The sequence below is a fragment of the Thunnus thynnus genome, chromosome 15 (genome assembly GCF_963924715.1).
Source record: "Thunnus thynnus chromosome 15, fThuThy2.1, whole genome shotgun sequence".
In the NCBI taxonomy this organism is placed as follows: Eukaryota; Metazoa; Chordata; class Actinopteri; order Scombriformes; family Scombridae; genus Thunnus; species Thunnus thynnus.
In genome coordinates, this window is record NC_089531.1 from 29,373,251 (window position 1) to 29,395,623 (window position 22,373).

The following is a 22,373-nucleotide window of genomic DNA, read 5'->3' on the forward strand; positions in this document are numbered from 1 at the left end:
TCTTCATACACTCCTCCTTCCAGAAGCGTTCGATGGTTTCAGCCTGCATGGTCTTATTTTGGAGACTCTCTCTGAGGGAGGAGATGACAGAATCTCTCTCAGAGACGTCCTCTCTGCTCTTCTGGAGTAGAGAGGACATCTCTGTGAGTTGCCTCTCCTTGGCCTCCAGACGCTCCTCCAGCCTTATTATGGCTTCATCACTGTCGTGAAACCTGTGGTTTGCTTTTTGAGACCAGTCGTGCCATTCAGCAATCTGCCCGTAGGCAATGTTGAGGCAACTTTGCAGGTATCCACAGTCGCGGCAGTGACCAGCCAGTGGTCTCAGTTGGTTCGGACGCTGATCTGGTCGCTGGTTAGGACGCTGATCTTGGCGCTGATCTTGACGCTGATGTGGTGCAGCGTCAGCAAATCTGCCCTGACGTCTTCGGTTATTTCCTCTGTTCATCGTTTTAACAAAAACAATGTCCAGAGGTAGTAAAAAGTAAGATGTCTGTCGTAGACTGTAGTGGTAGACGGTAGTTCTTCGACAGAATGTCACTCTGGAACACGATACTTGTGTGCAAATGTGAGATGAGATGAGATGAGATGAGATGGTCTCAGCCTTATTAATAAACTTCCAGACTATCATAAAGCCGTTTGCCTTTGATGTGTGACAGATTAACAAAGGTCACATGTCTGATGACATCCGGAACTGATGACATCATGAGCTAAACCTTGGAGGAGGTCATGTGACCTGACAGCAGATATCAGATTAAAAAATAAAAGTTGGATAAAAAAATAAAAGTTGGATTAAAAATAAAAGTTGGATTAAAAAATAAAAGTTGGATTAAAAAATAAAAGATATCATGTTAAAAACAGATATCAGATTTAAAAAGATTGAAATCTTTGGAGCAAAGTTACATTGATGTTGACATTATTTAAATGACTGACTAATGATCACTAAACCAGCTGATTTCTACTTTGTTCTGGAAGCTGATTTATCAAACACCTTTAAGTTGAACTTGCTTTGTGATACAGACCCCTGAATAATTCACCTAGTTAAAGGCTGCTGTCAGTGTTGGAGGGATATTAAAAACAAAAAAAACTCAGTCAGTGGTCATCATAATGCAAAAATGAGTGCAACAATTTCTGTTCGAGGCCTCATTGTCACATCAGCTTGACAATATTTACTGCGATATTTGCATTGCATGTAGAGGTGTAACGCATCGTAATTGATCCATGATCCGTACGGATCGCCCCCCGCGGCTCGGCAAACATGTGAACCGCGGATTAATTGCAAAATGTAATGTCTCATTTAAGACAACGTAAACAAACTGCTGTAAGTAAAAGTCATGGACAAACAGCGTGTCGCTAACAGGGATTTTGAAGAGCAACAACCAAACCAGCATCTAACGGGTCCATAGTGACATCTGGTATGTTTACCTGCTGTTTAATGTGCTGCAGCTGAGCAGCTGCTAACTGATGTTAGCAGTGCACTTTTCCCCAGTGAATGTTTGTTTAGTGGCTCGTTCAACAAGCTGCAGGACACGACGTGTGTTCATGCTTGTGGACACAGAATGTTGTTTCACTACCATGTTTAAAAGAGGAAGGTATCAGGCCTCATATTGCAATTTAATTTAACAATTGAGCATTGAGTATTTTATATATTTTAAGATTTTATTTAAACATTCAACATCATGAATACTGTTTTCATGTAAGACCATGGGCTTAAGTGTTTGACAGAATATATGGAAAACAAAGTTTTATTTGTCCCTCCCCCCCTTTTTTTTTTTTTTTGTTTTTTTTTGGCTGATCCATAAAATGATCCGATCCGTGACTCAAATCCGTGATACGATCCGAACCGTGAGTTTCACTCCTAACTGCATGTATGTCAGAAAGATTAGTGTCAGCCTAAAAAAACTGTTTAGCATGAATAGTGTAGTGTGTAGATTTCATTTAGACCCCCATGACTGCCTGTGGTTGCAGAGAGAAATGAATTTGGTGCTAATTACACTGTGAATAATAATCACTGAAATGTTATTAACACAACAAAACTTGTAAAAAAGTTAACTGACCCCTCCCACCCCACGCCGCCACCAATCAGAAACCAGCTCACATAAAAATGATGTCTGACTAAATGAATTAAAGGTTCCATGTGGAATTTTTTTTGTAAACAAACAAAGCTTCTGTTTGCATTCAGTGTTCAGTTTCTCACCACAACACATTGATAACACTGAGTAACTAACAGCCACTAACAAACATGTTACATTACTTACATCAATGTTCACTAGCTGCAGTCTTCTTCTTCTTTATCTTTGCTCACACATTTTTGCAGTAGCCTACTTGGTGTGTTACCACCAAATATTTTAATGTTTGTTTACATTTTGACAAACAGTCTCCATTAAAAGTCTGCTGAATTAGCTTTTAGCAAGTCCTGTGTGTAATGTAGCCATGGATGTCCAGACAACTATCACTGGATTACTTTCATACTGAAGAAACCTTTAAAATGTGACGATTGTTTTCAAAACATTTTCAAAACATTAAACACATATTCTTAAAATCACTTTGGCACATTTTGAACAGAATTTTTGCTGATTGCAGGAACGTTTGATAAAATTATGAAGAGCAGTGAAGCATTCTTTCAAATCCAATGTTTTCCCCAAATCACAAAATTCAAATAAGTCCTTTCGAATGCAAATAAGGATCAATATTTTATATTAAGGGAAAAGGCAAAAAGGACTACTGTGTTTTTTGTGTGTTAGTTTCCTTCTTTCTTTCTTTCTTTCTTTCTTTCTTTATTGTTACGGGATATCACACCTAAATTTGACCCCCTAAACATGCTCAAAAACTCACCAAATTTGGCACACACATCAGGTCTGGTGAAAAATTTGATAAAATGTAAAAATTAACCCCTAAAGTGCCAAAATATGCTCTCTAGCGCCACCTATGTAACTAAAATGGCCGCCACGGCCTGTAGGAATGTCGTAGAGAGATCAAACCAAAACTCAATTATTCATCTCATCAAGACCTACAAATCATACACTGACACCCCTGACCTAAATCCAACAGGAAGTCCACAATTAGCCTTTCAAAATAAGACTTTGCCTCAATTGTGGCAAAATATGCCCATATAACCGACAAAACCAGTGCTTAATTTGTAAATCAGACGGTCCTGGAACACAGAGAGGATACTGTTCCAGCAGGTCAGGGGGAGAGAAAAAGTCACAGTAGGCATCAAAAAATCTACAGGGCCTGGAGCACTTTGGACACCGCCTAGGTGCTAGCTGTTAAAACCAAACAAAACTGTCATCACATGCAAAGCAATGTGTAACACATCTAGGCTATATTATTAGAATAATTGCATCTGACATGCATGCTACACATGCACAAATCATGCCCACAACGATGGGACTTACAAGTTTTGATTAGCCATAATCATTTTGCCATTTCACTGTACAAACACCCACTTGCTTAGCTGTGAGGCTTACGGTAATCATATGCCAAATATTTAGACAGCAAAAAGCATTGAACCACTTGCCAGAATACAGTACTTCCACTGGTATTTACTTTTTTCCATAAAATAAAATTAATTGATTTAACCATACAGTAGCCTCAGAAAGAAAACAACAAATAAGGCTAAGGACGTAGCACTAGCAGTGCGTTAAATATTTTTTGAATTTATGAACAATTCTTTGTCAAAATCAGCAGGGGGAGGAATAGAAACCGCTGTTTGCGGCTTGCAGCTCTCTCTCTCTCTCCTTCTCTCTCTCTCTCTCGTTGTTCATCCCTTCACTTCTCTATCATTTCCCTTCTGTCTGAGATTACTGAAATGTTCCAGGCTATCCACCCTGGCACACTAAACAGTGCGCAGGATGATGCACTTTACCAGGACGCACAGTGCCTCGTGGACCACTACAGCAGGGACTTATCTCTGACTTTCCCTGACCAACTCTTTGCGTTCAGAGCTTGCTTTAAGTCTGAAATAGCCAACTGTGAAGGATCTGGCCAAGATGCTCATTGTGGATCACAGCTGAATGGCAGCAACATTTAGTGAGGTTTGCACAGCATTGCTGTTATACCTCACCATACCTGTCACTGTTGCAACCGCAGAGCGCTCATTCTCCAAGTTCAAGTTGATAAAGTCTTATTTAAGGAGCAGCATTGGACAAAGGCTCAGTGGATTGGCTATACTCTCAATAGGGAACAGCAGAGTCAGGATTTGGACTTGAGCCTCAGAGTCATTCATTGTCAGATTTAGGTTATGTGCAGTACAATATGTGGTAAGCAGTTCCATCTAGATGATCCTGGCCTGCACACCTGAATAGACCCCACTCATATTAGCCGCGCTGTCGTAACCCTGCCCCCAACACTTGCTCAGGTCAAATCTGTTACTCACTATGCTGTCCAGGATTTTCTTTTGCAGCTCATATTCTGATGTGTCCACCGTTTCCTTGAAATTCAAGGTAGAGGTAGCTTTTTTTTTAAAATCTTGTCTTTCAAATTGTCAAAACATTTGGCCTCCATTGGCTCTATAAGGAATCATTATCTGTAACACTGCAGGTGTGATGTATGTCTTCCAGCCATTTTGAGAGTGCACACAGACATACACACACACTCACACACATGTTCACACTCACAGTTCCTTCACCTGATCTCTCAGTATAGTAGGTTGCTGCAATGCTGAAATATATGAAAAAGAGAAGAGATATTATATGTTTGTTTTTATTATGTTTTGCTTTTGTCATATCTTTATTTTTTCCAGCATGTAATGTCACCATCCACAACCGCTGTCGAGACACTTTACCGAACTGTGCCAAAATGAAACAGAGGGTAAGACTACACCACAAATTGCCACAACTATAATTATTCAAACATGTTCTTAATATGTTCAAGATTTCTTCTATTGTATTATTTTGTTTTACAATTATCTAAAGAAGGTGAATGAAATTAAAGGTATGCTATGCAGGATTTTCCTAAAAAGCAATGTATAGATTCATACAAAAGAAATCCCTCTCAATCATCACTTAAGACCCATTAGAAGTGTGTGGCAGTATATTTATTGTGTTGTCTTTATTGTATTTATTACAGCAACATTTTGAGGTAAGATATGTGCTTGAAGTGTTAAAACTGAGGGAGTGAGAAGTGTTTAGAATTTTCTTCTGGTTTAAAAAAATGTCAGGTTCAGCCTCTGACAGGCAAATCTGCTGTAAAAACACTCACTTTGGACTTAAATTGCTCCAGAAGTACAAAAGGTATCACAGCACAGAACACAACTTTGAATGTTGAAAGTTTGCTCAACATTTTAAAGTTTGAATGGAATCTGGAGACCAACGTACTGTACGTTTGTCAGAGCAGTTGAGTTTCAAAGTTACAAAGGTTCCAACTCAGTTGGATCGTTCCTCCCATTGACTGCCATTATACATTTTAATATTTAAAAAATATATAAAATCACTGGAATATCATCATGGAAGAGAATGATGCACTGAAATGGACTGTACCCTTGACGCAGAAGAACTCTGGCCCTGCGTTTGCCCTCAGACTTCAGCAAAAAGCTACTGAGCTTTCCAGTGGTATGTGATAAACTTAAGGAAAAAACAATCACGTTAGCATGTCTAGCAGACGGAATCAAGCTCCCACCATATGTGATTCTGAAATGCAAGACTGTGCCAAAGGATGATATGTCAACCCGCATCATTGTCTGTGACAAGGATAAGGGTTGGATGGAGACAGAACTTGTACTGGACTGGCTTAAGGTTGTGTGGGGCAGGCAGAGTGGTGGCTCAAGGAGGAGAAGGAACATGCTTGTATTTGATACATTCTGTGGACACCTGACTGAGGCCATCAAAAATCAGATGCAGGACATGAATAGTGTCCAAACAATAACTACGACGGCTTGAGGCTAAGGCCAGTGCAGAAGTACCTTAAACTGCAATCCCACCAACAGCTGCTAGATGCTGCCTCCAAAAAAGTCTCCTATTCAAAAAGCATCAAGCATTCTCTCCAGAAATACTAAATCAATCTTTTTTTTCACCTGCTGCTCTCCCCAGCTCCAGGACACTATTGTCATAATATATCTAAGTTTAATGTTTCTTCATTACAATACCTGCCCTGTTAGCCCAATTTAGCTAAAGTATCCCAAGTGTACAGCGCTTGGTGTTCCCAGTAAGCTAGCGTTAGCTTCGGTCCAAGGTAGTTTCCGGAGCATGAAAGGCAACACCCTGCACTCCTTATTTAGAAGGTCCTGGTTCCAAACGGAAAAGATGGTGCCGACCATAACCTTAAGCTGCAACTCTGGGCTTCAAACAGCTCCAGTGGAAACCAATGGGTGACGTCACACCATGCTACATCCATCTTTATATACTATATATCTATGATGGTGACCCGGTCATCATGCTCGGGGGCATGACATCCCAGGTGCTTGATATTGTTGTCAATAAACCATTCAAGGATAACTTGCACAATAGATAAACTAAGTACCGGCTGGCACTCACATCAAGTGGAAAAAATTCAGAAGCCTGCAGTTCATCTCCTCTGTGAGTGGATCCTCCAGGCATGGAATGCAGTAGGCCAGGGGTGTTGGCTGGACTGTTAACCATCGAGGTTGATCCAAGATTCTTCTCCATCAAAAAACTTTTAAAAATGTACTTCTAAATAAACTGTTTCCATGCATTTTTTTCTTGTATGTGAGGACTACACATTGCTTAGAAAATTGGAAAAGGAAAGAAGGGTTTGGATTTGATTTACCATATAATCTGCACATGAATATTCCAGCCACTCTGAAACCAAAATGAGCATCATCAGATACCTACTACCATTGTTACAAGGCCTACATGATGGAAAATCCTCAAAACCCATAATGCAATGGCAGTGTCACAAATGAGAGTTGAAAATGGCTAACTACTCAAAATGACTGAGTAAACTTTTATTATTTTAAAAGAACTAGTAGGCCTAACTATGGTCTATGTGGATTCATGTAACTCATGTTATGTGAGTTTTTCTATTTTCTCTGTCTAGCTTGTCCCTTTCTATCAATAAACCACATAATTTTTATAACCATGGGTCGTTGATTGGGAAGGCATGTAGCTGCCTGTCAAATTAGACTACAGTGTGTGAGGAGGACAGAACAATGGCAACTTTTTTCCATTGTAAATAAAGTGCAAACTGGTGAGGCAATTTCTGACAGGTGATTGTTCATCCACCGTCTCCCACTATCACTGACACGTGACACTGACCTTACGGTGATGTGTGTGACACATCTAAATAATTTAGATTCAGAGTTAATTTCCTAGTTTAACCTGACATGTCTCATGAGTGAGCCAACTTTTAAAATGACTAAAGTTATCAGCTCAGCTAGTAGCCTAGAGTTTTGTTTTATGGAAGCTGTGGTAACTTAGCTGTCAATGTATGACATGACCAGAAGAAAAGTTGGATTGGTCATAAGACTTGCCTCAGGGCCAATCAACTCTGTTTTAAATTTCACACTGAACAGGAAACATTTTGAACATGAGAGTTGATCTGAGTTACACCGTGTCTACACTGAAAGCATTTCAGTCGTGTCGTGTTTTCTCAGTTGTCAGTCTCACACATTACTCCTTAGAGCAAACATAAAACAAGCTGCAGCTGTGAATGCATGGTTGACAAAACGCTATAGTGTTTTCCAGACCCTGTGGTGCGGACAATACTAAAAGTCAATGTTAAGTTTAATTTCTAAAGAGATAGATCAAATAAGACATAAACATGATTGCTGTCATAAATAGTGCTGTCATTTAATAACCAATTTCAAAATCACATTGTAATGAGATGGTGTGTCAAATTTTGTGCCAGTTTACTTAATAAAATGTGTAATTTCAACCACCATGGAAAATATGGAAATTATTTCAGTGAATGAGCTGTCAAATCAATGCATGACTTAAACTGCGAAGCCTTTTAAAGTAGAATGCTATTGTACATGCTACATACTGATTTCTGTCATTTATTAACACAGCAGCAGAAGACGGCCCTAATGCGGAATAACTCAGCCCTGCAGAGTGTCACACTTCGCACAAAAAGTGAGAACTTTTCTTACAGATAAAATGATTGAATATAATCTGTCTCCCCCTCCTACCTTAACTATTTCTCCTTTTGCCATTCCTATTTTTTCTGTCCCCCTCTCTGCTGGTTATTTTCCTCTTCCTCTAAATGTTGTTCTCCTTCATTATAAAACTCCTCCTCTCCCTCCTCGCTTGTTTTAACTTCTTCCTAAACATGCTGTTCCTACTGCCATTATATTCTTCTTCATCCCTCTACATCTTTCTCTTGTCACTGTCTCTCCTTGTCTTGTTCTCCCACCTTTAACTATGGACCTATTTCTTCCATAGGTGTAGGAATGCGCGAGCGTCCGAGTTCAGCCATCTACCCTTCCGACAGCCTCCGACAGTCTCTGCTAGGATCCCGCCGTGGTCGGTCCAACCTTTCCCTGTCCAAGAGTGTCTCCACCAACAACATTGCAGGGTGAGCCTCACTTTCATTGGTCAGCAGCTGCAATACAATGTAAGGCACACGTCCTAAGACTAAACCTATGGGTGTTTTCAAATCTATTGTTTGTTTGCTCTGCTTCAAATCAGTGGATGAATTGGTAAAGTTGTCGCGTTTTCGTCTCGGTTTCTTTTCACGCAGAAACAAGTTCAAGCAAACCAAAATGCATCGTTAAATGTCACATGAGAACGTTCTCTCCTCTCGTTAGTTTATGTGCCTGGGGCGGGACTGGGAATGTTAAACACAGGAAGATGGTCCCATCAGCCCAAAAATAAAAAAGGCAATGTAAATCATTGCTAGTCCAGATCAGACCTCAATTAATTATATGGCAAGCTGCTAGCAACTGATTTCTCAAATCTGCAACCCAGCAGGCAAAGCGCACCTGTCTACAGGAGCCATTTAGCTCAGCCTTGCACAGTATGTTGTAATTGGGTCAGATTAAGGTTAAATCATGCTCCCACCACAAACTAACTGCTCCAGGATTTACGTGTGACTGGACCAAGAGCATGGCTCCATCACGGCTGCTGGAGACGATCCACTGCCATTCTAGCCAGTGTGTGTCTACTGGATCTGTGAGACAGCCTAGCTCTTTTCCTTACTCTGCTATTTTTATGCAGGGTCTATTTTTGGTGAACTAGCTTGCATCTCTGAAGCCTGAAATTCTCATGTGAATATAAATAAATGGTGGTATTTATTGACAGTTGACTTAAAATTGATTTATGATTATGCGTTTTAATTGTTACTGATAGGCCAAGATTAGGAGGGAGGGAGACGATCTATTCCTAACCTCCATTCAGTCCCCTTCTGTTCTCTGTAATCACATATACTTTTAAAGCAGCTGAATTCACAATATAGTGCTTCTCATTTACATATTTTTTCTGTTTCTGTTGTCAGATGTCAGAAGTAGTGTGAAATTTGATCACTGCTCATAGATACTACCTTAGCCAGCAATCATTATCAGGCTTTTGCTGCAGACAAAATCATTATTTTATGATCTGACAAAATGTACACATACATATATGTGTCTACATAGATACATAACTATAGGTCATTTAATGTCCTTGTTTAATTAGTCCCAGTCGGAATGATATACTAAGCCGGTAGGAGGATAGCATCTGGTCACCATGGAGACGACTGAAACCTTTCACTGAAGAATAAATTGAAAATGTTGTGCAACTCTTTGACACTTTCCTTTCATGGCGTACACCTGGAGAATTTTGTTATGTCATGGACACCATCATGTGACATGGACGAGGAACAGCTGAGTCATTTAGTTGAAATGAGGAGTTATCTCTATGATACCTCCACATTTCACTACAAAAACCTAAATAAGGTAGCAGCTGGCTGGAGAGAGATTACCAGGTAACTGGAAGTTTCTGGTTAAGTTGCTGTTGGCTATTATGTATGTCATTTGCAGTAAAGAAACAACTAAATATGACAATATAGAATGTGTGTTTTCTGTTTAAAAAGTACAAACCTAGGATAGCAAGTACTCACCCATCTATTACTTGAGTGGTTATGTCTCCACAGCACAGTACGTGGTTTGTTTCATGACGTAACAGAAGTGTTTATTTAACAGATTCAGTGTGGGCAGAAAGTGTACGATGTGAACACAGAAGCAGCATTCAGACAGACAAGCCCAGTGGCAGTTCAGTTTAATCAAACAGGTCATTGTGTGTCATCTCTGAAATACATAGGGATAGAACGTGTAAATACACCACGCAGGGGAGGAGACTTGATTGAACTGTTGCTACAGAGAGAATATTATTGGCAACACAAGTTACATACCCTTGCTCTGGGAGGCTGTTTCCTGTTTCCCCTTTCCTCCAAGCCCCTTGCCTGGATCCACTGGTCCTGTATCTCTTGAACCCAATGAACCTCCAGGGGACCAGTTGAGGAGCCATGTCATTTGCCAGTGTCCAGCAGTCATCATTCATTGGATCTCACCATGCCGCTTTCCAGGGGTCCATGGCTCACAAAGCCATAGGTTGTCTCTGCTGCCCAGCTCCTTGGCCTCTCCACTGCCCAGAGCCACGTGTGACTGCCAGTCAGACCCTCCCCGCTGACCTCCAGCCAGATCATCAGCTGTCAGCCGTCCCCGCTGACACCCTGCCAGATCATCAGGTTGTCTGTCAAGTACCCTGGCCCAACTTTCAGCATCATGCCCAACCTCATGATCGGCTTTGCGGGCATCCAATCTGACTTCCCAAATGGTCCTGTCTGCATGATCGACCTCCAGAGTGGTCCCGCCTACATGGCCAGAATCTGGGCCACCCTTCCAAGCATCTCCACTCATGTAGCCTGGCATCTAGACTGGGCCACCCTCCAGAGCAGCTGCCCATCTGCCTTGACTTCTGGTCATCCTCCCAGTGTTTTAAATTTCAGTCCAGCATCAAGTATTGCCCCCCAAAAGAATGCTCCATTATACAGTCAGCCTGCAGAGTTAGCATTGGGTGTTTAGTGCAGTGTGAGCAGAGGGTATTTCTGGACTTTGCATTGCATCAGAGCAATTTAGGTATTGTCTCTGTGACTTGATGCCAGAAATGTAATTCCTAATTTGTCAGAGTAATGTGTCATTGTATTTGCATATGAACTATATGTACTCAGTATATCTGTATGTGTGTGTTGTAGAACCCTTAATGATGACTCTCCCCTGGGGTTGCGCAGGATCCTGTCTCAGTCCACAGACTCCCTCAGCTTCAGGAACAGAGCTATGTCAATGGAGTCTCTCAATGATGACGGTATATGAACATTCAAACCACACTTCACAATAAAATGGCTTTAATAACATGGTGGTTGATTTGCCCAGAATTGAGGAAATGTATTAGGGTTAGGGAACAGCACACCGTGTTGCCTTATGTTTAATGTGTGGTGCAAAAGTTGGTCAGGCTCGACCATCAACCATGGTATGTGGATTGGATATGAAGTAATATGTGTAATGGGTAGATAGTAAGGTGAGAGGGGGGTGAATAGTTGGTAAGGTGTATAGTGCAGCAGCATGATAGTGTAGGGGTTAAGGAGATGATGGAACGCGCTTCTACCAGGGGAAACTGTGCTGCAAACATCAGTTTGCAGGTTAGATATCTGATTAGCCAGTCAACTGTAGCACACTAAATAGCTTTCAAATGTACATGCAAATGTCAACATTAGTAGGTTCAGATGCTAAATGCTGTGGTCCTTATTCTTAAATTCAACTGCTAATAAAGTGGTGCTTGTTCCTGGCTTATAAACTACAGTTACCACCATAAGTCTCCCTGTCCTGGAGACTAAAGGAGCACTTTTGATGTATCTCCAAAGACATTTTTACTTTTTTAATAAAAAAAATATGAATATTCACTTTAACATGATTTTGGCTGCATACTAAATTGTGATTTCAGTTGGGTCTAATTATTTTTACAACCAGCTATCTTAACAAATGCATGAGATAAAGATTCCCACCTTTGTAGGTTTTGTATGCTGATGGTTTTCTCTTGTTTAGGAGATATTTACTACACTTCAGTGCTGGAGGAGATGGAGCTCGAGGGCCAGGACTTTAAGGCTGACTCATGGAGCATGGCCGTGGACAGCAATTACTTGCAGTCACAGAGCAAAAACATAATCAAGAGGCAGGATGTCATCTATGGTGACAAGAACATCATTCATTTTTTAGCAGTAGCTTATTGACCTTTACTTTTCTCCCATAGTACAGACACTTGATGTATTGCTGAGCATTACATCAGAACAGTAAATCCATTAAAATATACAATATATTAAAATACTACATAGATACTATTTACTGAAGCTGGACATACTATCGTTACTATTTTTTTTAACAAAACATGTCAGATGTCCAGTTTAGGCAATTCCTTTCTTGCATGTACAGTATGACAGCTGCTGTCTATTCTGTGATTATGATGTGTGTGTGTGTGTGTGTGTGTGTGTGTGTGTGTGTGTGTGTGTGTGTGTGTGTGTGTGATGTGGTTATGTGTCCTTCTCAGAGCTGATTCAGACAGAGGTGCACCACATGCGAACCCTGCGCATCATGGAACGGATATTCCAGCAGGGCATGCTGGAGGAGCTTCAGCTGGACCCCAGCATTGTGCATACCATGTTACCCTGCCTGGACCAGCTGAGCAGCATACATTCCCATTTCCTGACACAACTTCTCCTGCGCCGCAACAACAGCCTGCAGTCTGAATCTAGTTGCAACTTCACTATTCACCATCTGGGGGACATACTACTCGAGCAGGTGACTGCCATGCATTCTCACATACAGACATACAGAAAACACATACCATACCACACCACCAAGAGTTACCCCATTTAGACTGGCACAGTGGCACAGAACTGGAACTAAAATATTAAGTCAAGGTGATTTTATTTGTATAGTCCAAATCACAAATTTGCTTCAAGGGGCTTTAAAATCTGTACAGCAATACAACATTCCCAATTCAGGTAAGGAAAAACGCCTCCCTCCCACCCCTTAACAAAGAAATATAGAAGAGCAACAGAAGAGGGATCCCTCTTCCAGTACAGGCAGAAATGCAATAGATGTGTGTACAGAATAGACCAGATAGCAAAATTACAGAAATACAGCATAGAAAACTGGATGACAACATTATAGATGGATTGATAATATATATTAAGAATCTGATCAGGAGGATGTTGAGCAACTTCCAGGTGCTGCCAAACAGATAGGACCATGTGGTAACTTTATTTATGTAATTCTATGACTCAGCAGAAGTGTAAAACTACACTGAAGACTAGAGTCTAACAGTGACATCCAGAGGTTAACCTGTGCCAGCTGTCTCCAATACTAGTCCAACATGGATTAAAATCATGTTCAGAAAACATCAGTGTAAAAAGTTTGGATTTATTTATATCATTTTATCATAATTGTTTTATATTGCCATTTTATAATTGCAATTAAATGCTAAAATAACCATAAAAATGATTTAAAAATAAAATAATGATTTTAGCATCTGAATTGTTATGATTAATGATTGTGATTATGATTGTTATTTTGTGAAATTGTTATTCATTCAATAATCATATAGCAAATATTAGATATTGTGACAACCCACATTTAGATAACAGATACCAGGTCTGAACAGTGCCTCTTTTTCTGCTGACAAAGGCTTTCCCTTACATTAAATCCTGAGTTCTTTTTCACTCACATTTCACACACAGACCAAATAATCTGTGTGTTTATGTGTTCTGCCAGTTCTCAGGTCAGTGTGCAGATGACATGCGAAAGACCTACGCTGAGTTCTGTAGCCGCCACTTGAAGGCTGTCAAATTGTACAAGGAACTGCTGGCCAGAGACAAGAGGTTCCAGTGCTTCATACGGGTGAGACAGATGCAATTAAAATACAACCAATTGAATACACTTCCCCTCCCCCTCCCCATTTCTGCCAAATCAATTCCACTAGATGCCACTAAATTCTACACACTGCACCTTTAGCTTTTATTTACTATACCTCACGCCCCCTTTGATAGACATGTGTCAGCTCTGGCTCGCTAATATGACACACATTCCAGTGAGAAACAGCTAGTAGCAGTGGTAACATTAGCATGAAATTCAGGCTGGCTGTTGCACACCTTAAAAGCACAGATGCTTCATTCTGGTTAATAAATTCAATAATGTATGAAAATTCATACATAGGAAACTATGTCAATAGAGAATTAGTTTCATTGATCAACCGCACAGGATCATGAGAGGAGACTGCAAACCTAGATTTTTTTTTTCTCAGAAAAATTATAAGGGTAACAACGTGATGAATTTTTCCATCCAAAGCCATCAGTCTACACAGCTGTCAACGAATCACACACTCAAACTCTTAACACCTGTCAAACTGATCACCAAGGCACTGATCACAGCCTGACAATCTGATCTCTAAAGCATTGATAAAAGCTTTAGTCTGACAAATGTTTGCACTCTTCATTAAACTGCCATGAACACACAGCCTTAAAACAAGCGTTCAATGCAGCTTCAGCATAAAATCATCCACCACCTCCATGAAATCTAGGATTGTTAATGCTAACAGCTACTTCTGCACTCTCAATTAAAGGGGAGGTTTCCTTCTTGGGATAATGAACATTATCTCATTACGTCCGCGATTCGTGGAGTTTGAGGCACAAAAACAACTTCACACATCGATCTTCTCATAAACTCTCAGTCATTCTGGTTTGTTTTCTTGCCCCTGTGGGTGCGTGCATGTCACTGAAGACATCACTCATAAACCCATCTACAGAACCAGTGAAAAGTTTGGACACACCTTACCATTCCCTTGAATGAGAAAGTGTGTCCAGACTTTTTAATGGTATTTTAAATACTGGTGATATTCTGACTCAGAATATCCAACATGCCACCAGCAGCTGGAGAGCTGGTCAGTGGGGTTGGTGGGAACTGTTCAGGTGCCAATCTTGTGCTCTGTCTCTGTTCCATTTTGTCAATGGATGATAATTTAACAATACTGTTTTAAACAATAATGTCATCACATGTAAACATAAAAGAAATCTATTTTAGTACCATTTGTTCCATTGTTGTCTGACACACCAGTGACCTGCACTCGCCACACTCACTGACCAAACAGCACATAAAAATGATAATGATTATTTTGGATATATTTCACTGAAAAGGCAACACCAGGACATTCTGGTTTGTAAAACATAGTGGAACATTAGGCAGAACCTAGAACAAAGACATGTTTGGTTCTGAAAAGGTTAGGGGAAGCTCCAGCTTGCAGTTCGTTGCAAGGGATGTTGCAGGACAGGAACAAATTAGTGGCCTGAAAAATGACAACTGGAAAATGTATGCAAGTAATATTAAGAACTAGTAGTATCCATGACACCATGCGCAAAACCCCACAAAGTAACATTTTGAATAGAAGCAGAATAGGCAAGCCTACAACATGTGTGTCTCTCAGTATTGTTACTTTGCTTCTGGTTTTTCCAGGTCATTTGTCATTCTCACTATATGAGTGAGAACTGTTTGAACCGTATTATTTTTCAGTGTATTCTTTATGATTAATTTTTTATTTTTATATGTATTATATGGCACTGGAATTGCGCTCCTTTAGCCCTCACCTGGTTTAAAAAGTCTCTCAAAGGTGCCTTTCAAACACAATGAAAGCATTTTGTCAGTGTGTTTCTCTCTTTTTTTGGGCAGAAGGTGAGTCGAGGACCCTGGCTACGGTGCCATGGTGTTCAGGAGTGCATCTTGTTGGTGACTCAGCGGATCTCCAAGTATCCTGTCCTTATTCAGCGCATTCTGGACAACACCACCGGTGAATCACCCAAGTCAAAAAGCTTTATTATGAATCTAACTTTGTTTACAAAAGCAAATGCAGATCATTCTTACAGTTCTCTTCTAATACAATAAAAAGTAAAACAAGGAAACAATTGGCCTGTGTACAGAAAACATAACAGGATATTTAGTATATGCACAATTTTGCATTCAACAGCTTTTGGCAGCATATTTGTGGAGTATTCAAATCTTGGCACTTTGCACCATCCAGGCAACTATTCCATTTTCCTATATGGAGAAGCCATTTTCCTCCTGCAGGACTGTTATTTTCACAATTTTTGTAATATGTGATACAACTGGCCAAGATGACAATGATCATTATACCTTTATATACTATTTCCCTATCCAAACCTTTTTTACACACTGTGCTGTTAGGCCTATGAATGGTCATTGAGATTTGTCCATTCAAATGGAGCCAGATGTTCCAGTCACTGAAGCTCAAAATTAAGTGTCAAAGGAGAACTGTAATCGTAAACACTTTACAAACTCATTTAACTATACATTTCAATGCAGTTTTTGGTTTGGTGGCTGTTTATATATGAGCAACAAATCTGCCTCTTCAAAGCTTTGAAATTTGCTTTGCAGACATTCAGTACACTTCTTCCAGAGGTGCAGATCACTTTTTTCAGAGGTTCACCACTCTCTTTCCAGAATCATTGCTATTCACCTTGTGTCTGGATGATTGCCACAGGTGACTGGCACATATTTCTACACCTACTACTGGTACTGAATGTCTGTAAAACAAGTTTCAAAACTTGGAAGACACAGATTTGTAATATTGAAAATAGTACACTTTCAACATAGTAACAGTAAATCAATTATTTCATCATCATTTATTATTTTATATTATTTTGAAATTGTAGTGCCACCACTACATATAAAGGCAGAAGATGGTATTTGGCTTTGGAAACTTTTACAGGGATATTACCAAAAAGCAGGTCGGCAGGCCGGAGTACGCCCACAAAAGGTGATATTCATTAACAAAAATAACAGAGACATAAATGAACCCTGGGAAATTCAACAGTAACAACTTAAGCCAAAGCAAACAAACAACTAAAATCTGCAGCATCATAGCAAGCTGCCACCTACTCTCTTCCCTACTTCATCTCAGTTGACCAGTGACTGGCCTTTTACCTTCTCAGCCTCACGTAACTGTAACGTACCATCTGCTCAGGTTACCATAGGGTGAGCTAGAATGATACCAAGCCATCAAAACATACGGAACATTGATGTAGGATTTCTGTTACTGCTGACAATCACAATTGCCTATGGTTACACACACAGCTATGAGTGCACCAAATTATACAGAATGTAATTTACTACAGCACAGTTTTATGCTTCCTACTGCAAATTGACAGTGCCAAGTGACTCACTACTTAGTGCAGCTAACGATGCATACCTCTCAATATTACTGATTAAAAAGACGTTCTGCTTTACCATCATAAAACTCTTAAAAAGAGTAACAAGACTGAAGCCCTTCAACAAAATATAACATTGTAAAACACAAAATACTCAACTTAAACCTGAACTACATTTGTGCAACATGACTGATAAATTAACATAACCATTAGACTGAAATTAGTGATTTGACACAAAAACACTAGCAATGTTGGGAATTAGGGTTTAGTGAAAAGAGAGAGGAGCAACCTTTTCACACAAATATTTAAATCATGTTTTTTAGGTTTAAAGCCATAGTTTACAGCTTCAAAACTTTTCATGTTTTAGTTTTAAGGTTATGAGTTATCATGGAAATCTAATCTCATACATACTTCCACATAATCAACCATAATGTTATTTTCTCTCCCTTTCAGATGATGAAGAAGAAGCCTCTTTATTGGCCCAGGCTCTTCTGATGGTCAGAAAACTTCTTAGTTCAATAGACCAACAGGTACAAACCTATTTTAAGTTCTTTTTTAGCCTTAATTATAAAGACGGCTGTGATTATAAGATGCAAAAAGATTCTAGTGAAGTTTTTATAAGATTACCTGACTGTCTGTCTGACTGTATGCAACAACACACCCCACACACAACACACACCATATGTTCCGCATTATTCTTTTCTACTTGACAGATGATTTTGTCAATGTTTTTTTAAGATAAGACTTGATCCCCAAGGTGAAGTTCAAGTGTTACAGCAGCAACAGTAATACAGATAATATGTATATATATCTGGGGCATGGTACAGGTTTATTGTTACTGTTTTTTTTGTTACAATGTGCAACATCAAGCCAAATACTGGTCTACTGGTGTTGTTGCCCACATAAAACAGTCACAATGGTGTCATAACTCTGGAGAGTGGAGAGGTTGAAGGTTGGGATGTTAAATCTTACTCTCCCTGGATGAATAGGACCGGATGTGCTTATGTATGTGTGTGTGTGATTATGGGGATAGTGGGAGGGGTTGTTGCTGCTGGCTTTGGTTGTTCCCACTAGGGCAACCTCGATGATTTGAATCATCAGTTGAGAAGCTCGTGAGTCAACGTGCATTTTGTCAGTTGAATCACAGCCTTTTTTTTGCTGCATAATTGTACATAAAGTAATGCAAGGTGACATCATCACAGGCTGTAAACTTTTACAGAGTCTTGTCTCAATATTACCTAAATACATAACAGAGAGAGATGACAGCACACCACAGAGCAGAGTGACTCTGTTTGCTGCTCTGTCTCTGACGCTCTCAGCTCTGGTGTTGAATGCAGCAAAGTTGGCTAAACTACTTTTGAACCAGACGCTGGTACAACCTCCTCTACTGTCCAATGTGATTGACTCAGCTGGGCAGGAGAGACACTCTGTGGTTGAACTAATAAGTTAAATTATAAAATCCTAGCATACTATTTAATTCTCTGACTGTAGTTTCACAGATGATGAACAAAGGCATTAAAACACAAGTCTTACACTAAAACAGGATAGAACAAGACTCATGTAGGTTGTTATAGGAGTTTAGTGTCAGGTGGCTGCTTTGCAAGAGTGCTGGATTGTATTGTAACTGGGTGGAGGCATGGATATGATTTCTCATAGGAGTATAGGAGAAAGAAAACATCAGCAGTCTAATAATGTTGAGTATTATAAGTCAGAAGCCGATGCTCCAGCCTGAAGGGCTGACAGAGTTGAGGAGTCTGAGGAGCCTAACAATAGGAAGTTGTAAATACTGAATTGAGAGTACACTGAGGGGTCTAAGGGGATGGTAAACACATTTGTGTAATCACATTCTAAATATCTAATTTTTAAATGGGTGAAAATTAATTTTAACCATATTTTACCCATTTCTAACAGTTGTTGACTGTACTCATATGATAGCTGAGGTCAAGAGCTCTCTATCTCTAAACAGTTGGTCCCATGTCTGCAGCCCCTTTTGTTGCTGAATTATAAGCCTTCAAACATACAATGAGGTCAAGGTTCAAAGGCCAGTATTTCAAAGCAGTAGCTATGTAGAATCTTCATACTGACATATGTTACTCTCTGGGTTGAGACCTTTCCAATGATGTATTTGGTTTAGCTCTATGAAAAAGTTTTAATATTCTCATATCATGAACACAAGCCATCCCAGGTCTAGTGTCAGAGAGCACTTTGAAGGACCAATATATAAAACAAAGCTTTTTGTCTGTTTGTTTGTTTATTTGTTTTTCTTTTTTGGTGGAAATAGTGACAAAAATGAGTCACCTTCAGAGATTATAATACTGCTGACAATGTAGGGTATTACTATAGGCTTGGAGGAGGGCTTGAAGTGCTTGGTTTAGGCTTAGGGTTAGGGTTGGGGTTAGGGCTGAAAAGACCAACCCATTCTCATTCCCAGTCTTTAGAGACTTGTCGGAGCACTGGGCCCAGATGCTCCCAAGCTGGTTGATAGCCTCCTGCATCCAGCTCCTGCAGCACCTCAAAACAGACAAAGATAGACACGGTAACTGACAGCACACCCTGGCAGCCGGGGCCATCACACTATTCAATCAGTTTTATTAGCCAATGCAAGCATACAACAAATGTGTCTTGGTGTTGGCTCCTAAAAAACCCAACGCAGAAGAATAAAAATAGACAAAATTTGAAATACATTAGATTGAAAGTCATGCAGAGAGTCATGAAAAAAAAGGAAAATTTGGGTCGATGTACACTGCACGAATCAAAGGCAAGCCTGCACATAGTCATAAAGCCTGACTGAAAACCTGTAGGGACTTTTACAACCTGACAACAAAGAAACAGCACTGCTGAACAAAAGGAGTCCAAAAGGGACTCTAGTTCCCACCATGCTATGCTCTACTCACACCCAGGTGTGAAATCAGCCTGATATTGCACTGCCAAATTTGACTAATCTGGAGAGTTTGGCCTTGTTTTTGTCAGGTATTCAAACCAGAACACCAGTATGATACAACTCAAAACTCCTCGGTTTGCACAATAAAAACGGTCTTTGTTGTGTTTTTTTGTAAAGGTAATCCACATGCTCAGAACAGAGGCAGGATTTGGGGTTAGCGAGGTAACATCAGGCATAACTCTGGGTATTCACTGGGTTACGACGGTGGTTCACTTCTTACATCGCCATGGTAACTTATGCTGAAGAGCTAACCTGCTACAGAGCAGGTTAACTTCAGAGGATCAGATCACAACCTGTCAACACCCTGACCACTGACCAATCAGATCACTGGAAAAAAAGGGGTCATCATTTCTACAAGATCCCGACAGAGACAAAAGTCCTAAGTTTATAATAAAGTGACAAGTAAAAAGAGCAATATACATTTTTATTGGTCAGTAGGAACATTTTATTGTTGTAGGCTTTCTGTTTCCACTCTGGTTTTAAAACAGAGCTTCTAACAAACAGAGAGACTGTTTATGACACTAAACAAATAATGATGATTTTAGCTGCATTTTAATTGTACAAAGTTGGTTTTGAGTGACAGCTGACAGTGTGGATGATTTTACACTCTGATTCCATCACTTCAGCTCAGAATAACATGAGACAACTGTGACAACTGAAAATAAGAAAATAGATTGTCTTTTATTAGAGACATAATCCACACACTGTTAATTGGCTCCATGATTATAAATGTAACATTTGGGTCAGATAGACCTCATCAGTCATATAATACTTTTCCACTCTTTGCTTCAGTAGCACTCTGGCATGACTTTAAGTTTTTTATTTATGTGACATATTCAGAATGATTTCTTCATTATCTAGCTAATAGCAAAAATACTCACTCTATGATTACAGGGTCGTTTACATTTCACTTCACTGAATATGACTTTTTGCTGTCCCTAAAACAGAATTCATGATTCATAATACATTTTATGAAATAAATAAGTGAACCTCTCAGCACATGTACTAAAGCACTGAACACACAGTTTGGGAGTGATGCACTTCCACTTTGATGACATCTCCTCTTGTTCCTGTAGAGACTGAATACACTAAGCCACTTTGGAAAAAAAAGTATCTGACAAATGAATGCAATGTAATGTAACAACAGTGACTAAGCAACAGCAATTAAGGTTGTCCTGGTAACCTAGTACTCTGAGACACATACCATATGACTGCACAATCCCTGCTTGAATCCCAGCTGGGAAAATCTGTGCATTCCCATCTCTTCCCATGTTTCCATTCTGCCTAAAACACACAGTCAAAGATCAAAGGTCAAAACACGTCCTCCAAAAAAACTTTAAAAAAAAAAACAGTATCTAATTAGAGGCCAGATGTGACAGATCCACACCAAATCGTTTTATTAAGTTCAGTACTAATTTAATGAATTGGATCAGGTCATCATTGTAAAAAGTCATCCCGTCATATTAAACTTACAATTATGATTTCCATGCAGTTTTAGGTTTAAGATGATCAACTCCATGCCAGTTTATTTGTTAGGTCTCCTACTATATTCAATTAAAATCAAATTAAATTACACAGTTAGATAAATTCATGTTCATTAATACCCTCGTTTGGACTCCAAATGGAAGATAACTTTTATACTGTGGGCAGATGGAGGAACTAGAGAAGACGCAGCGGCTGCAGGAGATCCAGGCCAGGTTGGATCCACGGGCTGAGGCCAGAGTAAGAGATGGTAGACTTTTCAGGCAAGGAGAATTGCTCCGCCGGAGCCTTGTCCATGAAGGAACCCTGTTCTGGAAAACACCAGGATCCCGGCTCAAAGGTACATGACACTATGAAAACATTAGTCTGTGTGTAAGGTAAGCAAACTTACTGTATATAGTGTTGCACAGAATTGTTGGCTCAATCTGGTGCGTCACATTTAATAAAGTGCTTTAGGTTGACAATCAAATTGGCTACTGCAAAGACTGCAATAGGTAACGTGTTAACTTAAAGGATGCTTCCCGTTTACTTAAACCTGATGTATTCAACCTGGAGGCAGAGGCAGAAAGAGAACTGAAATAGTTAAGTACAGTGTACCTTTGGGAAACAGGTGTTCCTGCAGTCACTGCTCTCCTGAGTAAGGAGGAAAGCTTTTGCTGCAAAGAGTTGGACCTGTTGATGCAAAACATGGAAAATCGAGATGTATCCATGGATGTGAGTGATCCCAGGTGTGTTACAACAACAAATGAATTTGCAGCTCTTATGAACATTGTCATCCTGGATACTGTGTTTCACCTTCCCAAAATCAACT

At 39.8% G+C, this 22,373-nt stretch overlaps 1 protein-coding gene across 2 annotated transcripts in view; it reads left to right on the forward strand.

The window, feature by feature from the left end:
* arhgef2a (Rho guanine nucleotide exchange factor (GEF) 2a) overlaps positions 1-22,373 on the forward strand; it is a 55,337-nt gene that overhangs the window by 17,337 nt on the left and 15,627 nt on the right. Inside the window, exons 3-12 of one of the 2 annotated variants that reach the window (XM_067611667.1) lie at positions 4,742-4,809; positions 7,964-8,027; positions 8,337-8,469; positions 11,125-11,234; positions 11,972-12,115; positions 12,471-12,721; positions 13,697-13,822; positions 15,644-15,761; positions 17,593-17,669; positions 21,731-21,902. In XM_067611667.1, coding sequence (XP_067467768.1) covers positions 4,742-4,809; positions 7,964-8,027; positions 8,337-8,469; positions 11,125-11,234; positions 11,972-12,115; positions 12,471-12,721; positions 13,697-13,822; positions 15,644-15,761; positions 17,593-17,669; positions 21,731-21,902 — 1,263 coding nt within the window. The remainder of the gene's footprint in view (positions 1-4,741; positions 4,810-7,963; positions 8,028-8,336; positions 8,470-11,124; positions 11,235-11,971; positions 12,116-12,470; positions 12,722-13,696; positions 13,823-15,643; positions 15,762-17,592; positions 17,670-21,730; positions 21,903-22,373) is intronic. The other variant, XM_067611669.1, reaches the window with a different exon arrangement.